Genomic DNA, 11,735 nt, shown 5'->3' on the forward strand with positions numbered 1-11,735 from the left:
GAAACAAACACCGTACGTAATGGCGACACAGCCCTTGATGCCTCGGCATCCTGTCGTAGCATCGCCACCTGGTAAAAGGTTTCCATCGTAGACGTAGATAAAGTAAATACACCCCAACATGATAATGTCAATGTGTAGTTTATTTCCATAGTAATACACGTCTTGGTATATCAGTGTCATTGCAAGTGGAATTTGAAAAAGTGAACACTGTAAAAAAACAAAGAAAAAAAACAAAAAACAATGCTCCTGCTCATATGAAATGCTGCTGCTACACTTCTACCAACACCGTGGACAAAGAGAACTTCTGGACGAAACAGGCACTTTTTCAGGCCCGCTTGATAAACAGCCAGGACACTCCTGAGGTCTTTGTCTCAATGCAATCGCATCACAATGAGGACTGATACTGGACGCCGTGTCCATGGCACATAGCAGTCACTTTTATTGTACGTTTCCGATATCATTTTGGAAGATTTCACTGAACCTCACGCTCCTTGAACGCTTTCTGAGAGACACTGTTTTATCTCAAAGGTCATCACGTTTGTAAAAAGCAAACCACGGATAATTTCACACATCCACCGTCTAGTTGTTGACATGGGTATGTATGGTAACTCCAAAATTAAATGCACGGACAAAATGTGGACGTCGTGGGATGTGGAGGAGTCGGTTATCGGACACGGTGCAGAAAAATAAATTTGGATCGAGCAACGTCCTTTTACTGACAATTTTCGCAGACCAAAAAAAAAAAGACTCGGGGCTCACAATTAATGCCATGCGACCCGGTTGCAGAAGGTTGTCACCTGTTCTTACAGAACTAGGACGAAGCCCGTTCCGAGCAAAGGTCCCCACGTAGTCAGAAATATGAAGTAATGTTTCGTTGTTTTTTGTTTTCTTAAAAATACAATACAACAAAATAATCGAATGATATGCAGGGGTGAAGTATTTATGCTTGCATAGCCATAAACAAAGGATGAGACAAAAAAAAAAATGTATGTACGTATGTACGTATGTGTGTGTGTGTGTGTGTGTGTGTGTGTGTGTGTGTATACAGCAATCAGACAATGTTATTCAGTACATCTGTTTGCCCTCAGAGGAAACAATTGTGGGGAACAGTTGTGGCTCAGTGTTTTAAGACTTTGGATATCTGCTACATCTAGAGAAAAAAAGTTTAACAGTCAGCTTTGTGCCTTGTCAAAAACCTTTTTTTTTTTTTTTCCTGTTTGTTTTTGTTTGTTTTTATTGATTTTTTAAAATTGTATTTGTATTTATTTTTATTTTGTACAAATTACATAAATAAGCTCCTCTCTTGTCTTGACCCCACTTGCCCCAGAACAACCTACCCAGAAAAAATATAGTGTCCTTTGAATGAATTAGATGCTTAACTGTACATTACTGCATACACGATATATGACGGGAGTTTTAAGAAGCAGTCATTCAGAATCAGTCGGAAGCCAGGACCGGGTTCAAATAAACACTGTACACAAGCAGAGGTGCTATTTCAAAAGGTGCAATCTGTAACAGTCAAATGTGTTGCACCTTGTCATGGTATTGTTTTGTGTCCCAATCCATTGACATAATATATTAATCTTGTACACTTTATAAATAAACGTTTAAAAATGTAATACTGTGATTTGTGTATAAACCAAACCGGAACGGGTCACCATAATCTATGTGTCCTGTTTCCTGTAAAATGGTACAATTAAAAAAAAAAACTAAAAAAAAAACTTTACAGATTGCACCTTTGAGTGGAGGTTTGAGAATCTTTCAAGCAGCAAACACATAACATAACACTGTCTCGTTTCCTCCACCAACCCTAGCCAATAGGGAAGGAGGTTGAAAATTACAAGCACATGGGAGAGGGGAAAAGAAAAAGATTCCAGTGACATCAATCGAGACACGGACGTCACAGATCAGATCATGGTGCAAATATTTCAAAAAATAAATACATAAATACATACATGGGTAATACTTTCATAACTACACATATCGTATCATAAAATAAGAGAGTTGTAAGATAGTTATAAAATTCCTATGTACAAATGCATAGTCCATATGAGTCCAAGAAGAGGATATTCCGATGTACAAATGCATAGTCCATATCAGTCCAAGAAGAGGACAATCAATGGAAGTGCCTCTCAAGTTAGAGGTTTTTTTTGGTGTGTATGTGTGTTTGTGTTTGTGTTTGTGTGTAGATGGGTGGATTAGTTTGTTTGTGTCTGTGTTCTGAAGTGTGCATGGCACTTACTATGCAATAACATAGGAATCACAATCTGGATCCCCCTGTGCTAAAAATTATTTCTCCCAGCCCTTTCTTCATAGCTTCTTTCGTTGTTTTGTTGTTATTTATTAATTTTTTGAAAGTTCACAGGTCAAAAGTTCAGAGGTGCGTGGCCTGGAGTATCTGAAGTGTCAGGTGAGTGTGTGCGGAACAGTTGTGTGAGTGCAAAAACGGATGAAATGAGAACTGTGCAGCGTTTAGCCAGCAGCCTCACCCCCTCACCTTCCCCCTGTGCCAGCCCAGACCCACTGAGAGCCCCACCCCTGGCCCCAGTCCCAACACTGGTTCCAGCTGTCTCCACAGCACCAACAAATTCCCGGTAGAGACCCACTATCTCCTTGAGCTTGTCCATGGTCTCCTGGCTGTCATCCTCTTCCTCTCGAGCCAGGCAGTCATTATGGCAAATCTCACAACCTGAACAAGGATACGTCCGCAGGCAGGCAGCTGAAAGCTGCACCAGGGCCCCAAAACTGTTAGATAAGGAACGCAAAGCTTCATCAGGAGCCCAGCCTACACGAGTGGCTCGCTGACACCCAGACGCCAGCCTCCGTGCTTCTGTCTGGAGTAGACTCCGTTCCGCCTCTGTCATTGGTGCAGAGTTCTGTGCTGGACAGTTGAGGCTTGAGGCTGGGGTCTCTTTGCCTTCTTTTACATCTTGATTTGACAATTCACTCTCTGCTTGCACGGCAGTATGATCCTGTATTGACTCCACACTTGTTGCTTGCTGTGGCCAATCAGTTGTTCCCCTCTCTAAAACCAGTAAAAGTTGATCTATATCTTGACGCAGAGACACAAACCCCCCCTTCAGCCCTCCGTAGCGTTTGTTTGTCAGGGAGCGAAGTGGGCCACCAAACGCAGGCGTGGGGGAGACTGGATGTGAGACCAACGGACTGAGTTCAGCAGAGGCAGTGGAGAAAGTAGACAGGGGCCGAGGGTTGTCTTTAAGCAGGGACAGGATTGTGGGGTTGGGAGACAGTGAAGTTGGAGAGGAGACAGGTGTTGGTCGAGCAGGCTTGGGGCGTGTTCGACGTGAGAATTCATAGACAGTAAGCTCCTCATCAAAGCCGACGCCTTCCTCTGTATCACCGCTAAAGCAGTTGGTGTAGACAGTACGGCATCCGCAGGCCTCTTTGTGAGGCTGCGGAGGAGTTCCCTCTATCACCGAGGATGATGGAGATTCACTTCCCATGGGCACGCCGCTCACTCCCCCTAACCCTATTGCCGAGTGGGGCCGAGACTGAGGCTGCTCGGAAGAAACGCTGTCCCCATGGGCCCCGTTCTCTTTGAATGTCAGATTCGGGTGTGACCCATTTGTCCCATTGGCCCTATTCTTGTGTGAAGTCACTTCTTGGGCTTCTTTAATGGTTGCTATGACGACCTCAGCTCCATCCTCAATATCCTTAGCTTTCCCGTCTGCTTTGAAGGCCACAGTCTCCTTGTCCTTGACAGGGGTTTTGTTTAGGTCTGACGCTCCACTTGCCACAGACAGTCCAGAGCCGAAGCCTGATGTGTCACCATTGATGGAACTAGTGGAGGGATAGTCAAGCGTGCCCAGAATCTCTTGTGAACGGGTCATGTACCAAGGCAGGGCCTGGATCCTGCCTCGCAGGGCTGAGGCTGGCAGCCTGCCACCCAGGCTGGAGGAGCTTGTCCTGAGGTCGGATCCCGAGCCTGACCGCCCTGGCTCCCTGATCTCTAAGCCCCCCACCCCTTTGGAGGAAGTGGATGTGAGGGAAGTGGTGAGGCTAAGAGGGGCATCTGTGTTTTTGGGTGACAGACTCTCATGGCTCAGAGAGACCCTCCTGGATCCCGGCTGGACATTGCCATTGCGGCTACTCCAAGGGTGAAGGCCGTTGGGTGGACTCACACCTTCCTTGAACACTTCTTTGATTGGATCAGTTGGGGTGACAGGAGAGCTAGCCGGGAGTGAAAGGGGGTGGAGATCAGTGGGGGAAGTTGGTTTAGGGGATAAAGGAGGAGGAATGGCCAGGGTTTGCTTTGATCCTGAATTAGGACAAGCAATAGGACCCAAGGTCAGGGGCTTTTTCGTGGCTTGAAGTTCTCTACCTTTTACAACATTCTGTAAATCCTCCTTTGGTAGGCAAACCCCATTTGTTTTCCCTTCAACTTTAGATGCTTCATTTTTGTTATGAACATGAATATTGTCTTTGGAAACAATTCGAGTCCCATTCTCCTGTATTTGCTGGTTATCCAGTTTTGGCCCATTTTCTTGATTCTTTTCCTTTGCCTGGGTCTGAGGGGATTGGACTGGTAGTGGTTGCTGGCTACATCGCACTGCTGTGATAAGGGGCGAAGAGAGTGGCAGGCCTCCAGCCCCAGAAGTGACAGACTTAAACTCCATGGTGTCTGGCTCCATTTCCAGGAGCTCAGAGGAGAGACGACCAGATGCGTCCCCATTGCAGTGTGCATATGAACGCCCATGCTGGGGAGATTTCGGGGGAATAATCTGAGGTTTCGGGAGCAGCTGGGGCTTGGGTGCCAAGGGCGGTTTGTTCTTAACTTCAGGCTTCTGCGATGGCTGAGGTGGACCCGACTGATTAACAAGTGGCTTTGTAGACGTTACCCCTTCAGGTTTGCTTAGAGCTGGCGCACGCCTCTTAGTAAGAGGTGAAGAAGGCTCATTCTCTGGCAGAGAGGGAAAGCTCTTCCAGGTGCCACTCAGGCGATTGGCATTCCGCCTATCAGCCATCTCTGATTCTAGAAAAAAGAACACATATCATATGAAGTGTATTAAAGTTATGGTCAAAAATGTTCAGATAATTGTTAAATACATCTTCATCTCTAAACATACACATTAGCCATGATTATGCTATAACACAAACCTGAGAGGTCTGGGACAGGGGGGGTAAATCGGTCTTGTGCGTCAAAGAACTCATCCTCAGACTCTGAGACATACTCTTTGCCCCCAAGTGCGGGTTTCGGGTTGGGAGAGGGTGTAAGAAACAGTCCGTCTTCTTCTTTGGAAAGGCGATGGTCAGCTTGCGCTACTCTAGAACCGGGGATTGAACTTGTCCTCACTGGAACTTTCGGGGGGTTTTTTTTCATTTTGTTATTGGGTGATCTCTGGAAGGGTGTGCTGTCAATCATTCTCAGATCTCTACAACTAGGGATCTTGGAGATGCGTCTGATTTCCTGCTCACCTTCTTCATCATCGTCTTCCTCGTTGTCATCACTGGTGGCCTCGGGCGGACTGGGGAGGAAGTCCGCGTTGGAGAGCTCAGCAAAGCATAAGCAGGAGTTGTCGCTACCGCGGTAATTGAGGTTGGTGGGTCGCAAGGCCCCGGCAGCGGGCTGGCATGGGCTGGTATTTCCCTCTCTATGGCGTTGAGGTTCAAGGAGGTATGGGTGGTGAACATTGAGGGATGGGAGCCCCTCGGCTGGACGCAGGCTGCGCAGAGTCTCCAGGCGAGAGGGAGATTTAGCCGCATTGCTGCTCTCCTCCAGGGCAGCACTCAGGGAACCGCTAGATAAGCTTGAGAAGCTGCTCGTGACTCGTGGGTCAGTGTGGTACCAGGTGGTCTCAAGGTTCATTTCCTGGCCTGGCTCGCTAGTTTTACTTACAGCGCAACCTGCTGTGCCTTCCTCCGTTTCACCTTCCTCTTTACCTTCTGCCGTCACTATTATCCTCACTTCCTGTTTCCCCTCGTTCTCTTCCCTCTCTTTCCTTTCCTCCTCTCGCCTCTTCTCTTCCTCTTCTCTCCTCCTTTCCTCCCAATCCTGGCTGGCTGGGTCGAGCTGCTTCGTGCCATGAGAGTCCATTGGGTAGTCCTCATCTGATGAGTCATCTGAGTCACTGCAGCATCGGGACACATAACCTAATAACACCAGATGACATGGACAAAAACAAACAGGCACGCAGAGAGATTCATTATTTGGTGCATTGTAAAATGAAAACTAGTTGTTATTTTGATTACTGTAATATTATACATAAATAAATGACTCATCTAACTGTACCCTTACGGGCTGATGTGAGGTTTAGCAAGGTCTACGAATGGCCAAAGCCAGAAAGTGATTATTCAAGTTAAACAGTTTTTGCTCACTTGATAGGGACTCATAGCACAGGCCCTCTATTACGGCGAACCTCCCACACACACCTTCCTCAGCAGCAATCCGGTGCACCCTCACTTTGGGGCGCCCCAGACGGAAGACACTGACAGTTGGGTCCACAAGAAGCTTGCAGTAGCCCCCCAACAGACACGCCAGGTCTTTGGCTGCCAGGGAGTCCATGAGTAAGGCAAATGGCTGGGGAAGGATTGGTTCATTGCAAAGGAGAAGGTAAAAGCAGTATGGTTAGAGTCGGAGGGTATGACAGGGGGAGGTTGGTGTGAGAGAGAAGTGGGAGAGCCAATCGGGTTTGTTAGGTCACTTGAATTTACGAAATACTGCTTCCGTAAGTGCCAATGATATTTCGGAGAACTTCTGAGTCGACCATTTTCATTTTGCACTCTTTTGCAGGTCTTCCATACCTTCATGTCATGCAGCGAGATTCGTAGCAGGCTGACTTTGTCGGACTCTGACAGCAGCTCCACGCGTCGGATGCTGCTGAACTCCACCAGTGTGGAGATCATGTTGAGCTTGTGGTTGATGACTTGGCTCATACCGTATTTAGCCCCCACCAGCAGGCTGACCAAAGCCTCCCTGTCCTGGAGCTGGCGGGATGGCGGTGGATATGGTGACCCGGGAAACAGATGACGGGAAAAATAGAGCGCAGAGTAAATTATGTGATTACAATTAGTGCAATGTAAACGAGGGCAGGGGTCAAAGGATGGAAAACAAAAAGGTATCACGTATGCTTCCAGAAAGCCTTTTCGACCTCACCATCATCGTAGCTGTGTAGGACCGTCCTCCGTAGGAGATTAGCTCTCCCAGCTGGGTGAGGTAGGCCAAGCGAGCCTGAGTGGCAGATATCACCTGGAGAGTCGCGGGACCAAACAGAGACAAAGAGAAACCAACGGTGGACAAAGAAGAAGAAACTTGAGATCCAACCTCTATTTCTATCTCACACTGTTTTACAATCCACAATGAAAATATAACTTTGAATCATCTAAATAATTTAATCATCCAATTTTTTAAAATAATTAAGTAATTAACTAATCAATTAATTAATTAGTCAAACAAATAAATAAATAAATTAAATGGATAAATAAAAAAAATAAAAAATAAATATTTTTAATTATTATTATTATTATTATTATTATTATTATTATTAATAATAATAATAATAATAATAATAATAAATGAACAGCCTTATTTTACATATTCTTACATATTTTCCTTATTGTATTATTATACTTATGCACCGTACAACAAGACAAATTCTTTGTACGTGTCAACTTACTTACACTAATTCTGATCTGTGTCAGTGTGACTCCGTGCCCCAGGGAGACGGAGGTGGCCTCAAAATGGAGCCCTCAGAAATACTGAAATGCTCTCTAAAATCCCTCTCACGCTCTCCACCTCCTCCCGTCTCCTGTGCTGTTTTATTTCGATCAACGCTAGCTATTTCTATACATTGGAGATAAATATAGAACAACAGAGATAGAAGGGCTGACCTTCTGGCGCGGCTCCAGCAGCGACTGGATCTTCTTGAGGTGGTAGCTGATGGCTTTCCTCAGGTCCTTTTCCCTCATGTTGCCGAGCAGCGTGGGAGAGATGAAGCTGTCTAGGCCAAACTCCTTACTGTCACAGCGACACACACACACACACACACACACACACACACACACACACACACGCACACACACACAGGCACATATAGCAGGGTAGAAATAAAATATTACTGTGCAATATTGGAAAGTTGTGTCTTGTGTCTTGTTTGTGTCTTGTGTGTGTTTATGTTCCACTGTTTATTCATCTGTAGTGAATGAGAAAAAGGGAGCGAGAGAGAGAGAGAGAGAGAGAGACAGAGAGAGAGAGAAAAAATAGTACAAAAATAGCATATGTGCACACACACACACACACACAGGCACATACGAGCGTATGACTCACGTGATGCTCTTGATGGAGGCCCGGGTCTGTCCGCAGCTGTCTAGCCTCTCGTGCATGTGCAGGGCGGCCAGACGCAGCGCCGTGTTACACTTCATCTCCACCGCGAATCGCTCCTGCAGGACGTCGCCCACACTCTGCAAACACAAACACGCGCGCGTATAGCACAAACACGCCATAGAACTCATATACATACTCATCATGTACAATATGCTATATATATATATATATATATATGCTGCATATATATATATACATATATATATATATATATATGTATATATATATATATATATATATATATATACACAGTCACACCCACTCATGTTTACTTGACTGTACAGAAGAACAATTGTTCACAATGGCTGAACAACCATTATTATTATGATTATTATGATTATTATTATAATTATTATAATTATTGTTACTATTAATAATAATAATAATAATAATGATAATAATAACAATGTTAACAATGATAATTATTAATATATTATAGAAATTGTAATATAATGAATAATGAATAATAATAATAATAAGAAATAATAATCATAATAATAATAATAACAATTATTATTATTATTATTATTATTATTATTATTAATACTACTACTACTACTACTACTACTACTACTACTACTACTAATAATAATAATAATAATAATAATAATAACTAAGATTATAATGAATAATCATACATAATAAAACTCCCACAGAGCAGTTTCTAAAGCATAAACCAGCACTGTGTGAGCAAATGCCACCATTGGGAGAATACAGTGACACTGACATTAGTGGCATTCTCATTCTGCCACTAATAGCATTCAAATGCCAACGAGTCATCAGTGATGAAATACAGGATACAATAAGCGTCATCGCATTTAGAGAATCAAGATGTTCACTTACACACGCCTATATGTCTTTGCACACAAAATGTGATTCACAGGCTGCAACCACTGACAGGCTATATACAGTAAGTAATATTTGTATGGTTAAATGCAGGAGTGGGAAGAATACTGGAAATCCTTTTAATTTTTTTAATATATTATTACATATTGTTGAAATATACAAAATGTACAAAATGGAGAGTGAAAGGGAGAAAAAGAAGGGTCGACTTTACAAACAAGATGGTTGCACGATTTTCTGTGGCAGTTTTTCACACATCTTTTACTGTAACTCTAAAATGCCGACCGACATTTACAGTCAATGCGAGTGATCCGCCAAATACGGCGGCTTGATCGAGCAATGTGACGTTGGCTTCACATTCCCTATATCCGCAAACAGTATATTGACATTAATTGTCCAGTGTAGCTTAACCTGTCCTAAAACTGTTTACAAAGCCCTGAGTCAGCTGATTCCACCCATTAGTTGGGACCCCTGGGTTGACGCTGATAATCAAAACGACTCTTCACTTCCTGAGCCCGAGTTCCATCTCAGCATAGCCACGTGGACATTATGGCAGGAAAGTAAATGAGACGGACCGACCTGCATGAAGAGGTACTCGAAGGCCGAGGGGTCCTCCTGCAGCATGTCCATGGGGTCTCGGGGGATGAAGCACACCCTGAACAGACAGCGGTAGTCGTGGGAGTCCTTCTTCTGCACCACCTGGGGGCGGCAGGGGGCAAGCGCGGAAGAGTGTGAAGTGAAAGAAACCATCTTGTGCATTGTGGTAACCGGGCTCTATGGCGTCACGTTGGAGGGCCAGAGCGTCTTGGGTGTCGGAGGACGCCACAGTCCCTCTTTGTACCGAAAGGACCCATGATAATCTTTTGATGAGTGAGATAAGATAACACTTTATCAGAGGGAAATTCAGGTTTCAGAGCAATAAATACAAATTAAAATGTGATAAGAAAAGCTCATGACTAGTGAGTCTACAGTAAGTAAAGATCACAGTATTGCAGGATTACTAATAAAAGTGGCGAACAGTATTAAGAGTGGTATAAAAAAAAGAGGCGTACAGAAATATAAACGCCACCGCCAAATCCGCCACCGCCAGCAGTGAAAGCATATGAGTAAATGTTTAAACATTTTATTGCTAAATATACTAATAAACGTGTTTGTAGGTTACTCTGCCGTGCTTCCCCCCCCCACCTTCTGGATGAGCTCGTCTTCGTGCAGCAGCAGCAGCTTGGTGATGCTGTACTGTTGCTCCAGCACCAGGGCGAAGTACTCGACGGCCCGGATGGACAGTTTATCCTTCAGCGTCAGAACAATGTCCTGGAGTGACGAAAGAACAACAACGGCGCTGACTGCTATATCGGCGCCATCGGTGGCCGATCGTCCGATCCGAGACCCCCGTCCGGCGTCCCCTGGGGGCCAAGCGGCTGCTTTCTGCACGATCGTATCTACTCTTACCGTCCTCTTTTTCTGCGTCGCGGTGCACGATGGCCCCACGAGTGCAACTACTGTCGACGGTTTTTAATCATGCACTTCCTTATTTTGTGAGTTCGACTCTGTGTATTGTTGTAAAAAGTGGTGTATCGTGGTTGATCTCACTAGAATAACATTAATATTGGAATGTTTCTCAAAATTTGAGGTGGACACAAACATGTGCAATAACTGCAATATATTATTGTTAATTAATAGTATTGTAATACATTGCAATAACTCAACACTGAAATAATGGAAGCCCCTTTCCCACTTGTACTGAAAGCCGAATATTTTTTCTTACAAATATTTGAATTTTTTTTTTTTTCCGGGAGGAAAAAAATAAAAAAATAAAAAATCGCGAGTCCGATCCGAACCGTGGGGCACGGCTGCAAAGACAAGAAACTGAAACACGTCCAGTCTCAAGGGAGCCAGGTCTTTATATTGTTAATTTATTACTTTTCTTGTAAAAAAAAAATTTCGCTCGGACCCTCGACGTGTCTTTTACAGTTATGGATGCTCCGCTCCGAGGTGCAGCGCGGGGTGAGCGGACGGTGAGAGGTAGAACGGGTGGAGAACGTTCATTCTCCGGAAGCAGAGACTGTAGGACCGGTGAAAAACGGCAATGATTTAATAGGGTTATGGTTAGGGTTAGGGTTATGGCGTCAGCGGAGGGAACCGAGGCTTTCCGGGAAGGGCGGGGAGACAGGGAGCAGCGCGCTGGTCTAAAAACCAAATCGATTCTGTTGCCTAGTCTCACTTGACACCTCTCGCACGAGCATTACCTCTTGTATCTGTAACAGTCATCTACGTGGATGACCATGACGGAGGCCAACGTGGGAATGACCACCTACCGCCTTTAGCGGACTTTTTTTTACCCAGCAATGTTAGGGATTCCATGTGGGAAAGGGGCTTTAGTAATAACATCATCATTAGTTTAACTTATATCTACTATTGTATACGTCTTTGTTCATTCTGTAGAGAAATATCTCATCTATATATTTTATCTATTTATTTATTTATTTATTTATAGATAGATGAGAAATATCTCATCTATATTTTATTTTTTTATTATTATTATTATTATTAT

The 11,735-nt window shown here is 44.2% G+C and overlaps 1 protein-coding gene across 1 annotated transcript in view; it reads right to left on the reverse strand.

The window, feature by feature from the left end:
- Positions 1–2,366: 2,366 nt before the first annotated feature.
- frmpd1b (FERM and PDZ domain containing 1b) overlaps positions 2,367–11,735 on the reverse strand; it is a gene marked incomplete at both ends in the record, with an annotated part of 17,122 nt that continues 7,753 nt past the window's right edge. The window contains 9 exons of the mRNA XM_080008627.1: positions 2,367–4,993; positions 5,119–6,111; positions 6,337–6,538; positions 6,763–6,945; positions 7,115–7,207; positions 7,849–7,975; positions 8,285–8,418; positions 9,764–9,883; positions 10,370–10,495. Coding sequence (XP_079864753.1) covers positions 2,367–4,993; positions 5,119–6,111; positions 6,337–6,538; positions 6,763–6,945; positions 7,115–7,207; positions 7,849–7,975; positions 8,285–8,418; positions 9,764–9,883; positions 10,370–10,495 — 4,605 coding nt within the window. The remainder of the gene's footprint in view (positions 4,994–5,118; positions 6,112–6,336; positions 6,539–6,762; positions 6,946–7,114; positions 7,208–7,848; positions 7,976–8,284; positions 8,419–9,763; positions 9,884–10,369; positions 10,496–11,735) is intronic.

Source organism: Zeus faber (assembly GCF_960531495.2).
Source record: "Zeus faber genome assembly, chromosome: 10".
Taxonomy (NCBI): domain Eukaryota; kingdom Metazoa; phylum Chordata; class Actinopteri; order Zeiformes; family Zeidae; genus Zeus; species Zeus faber.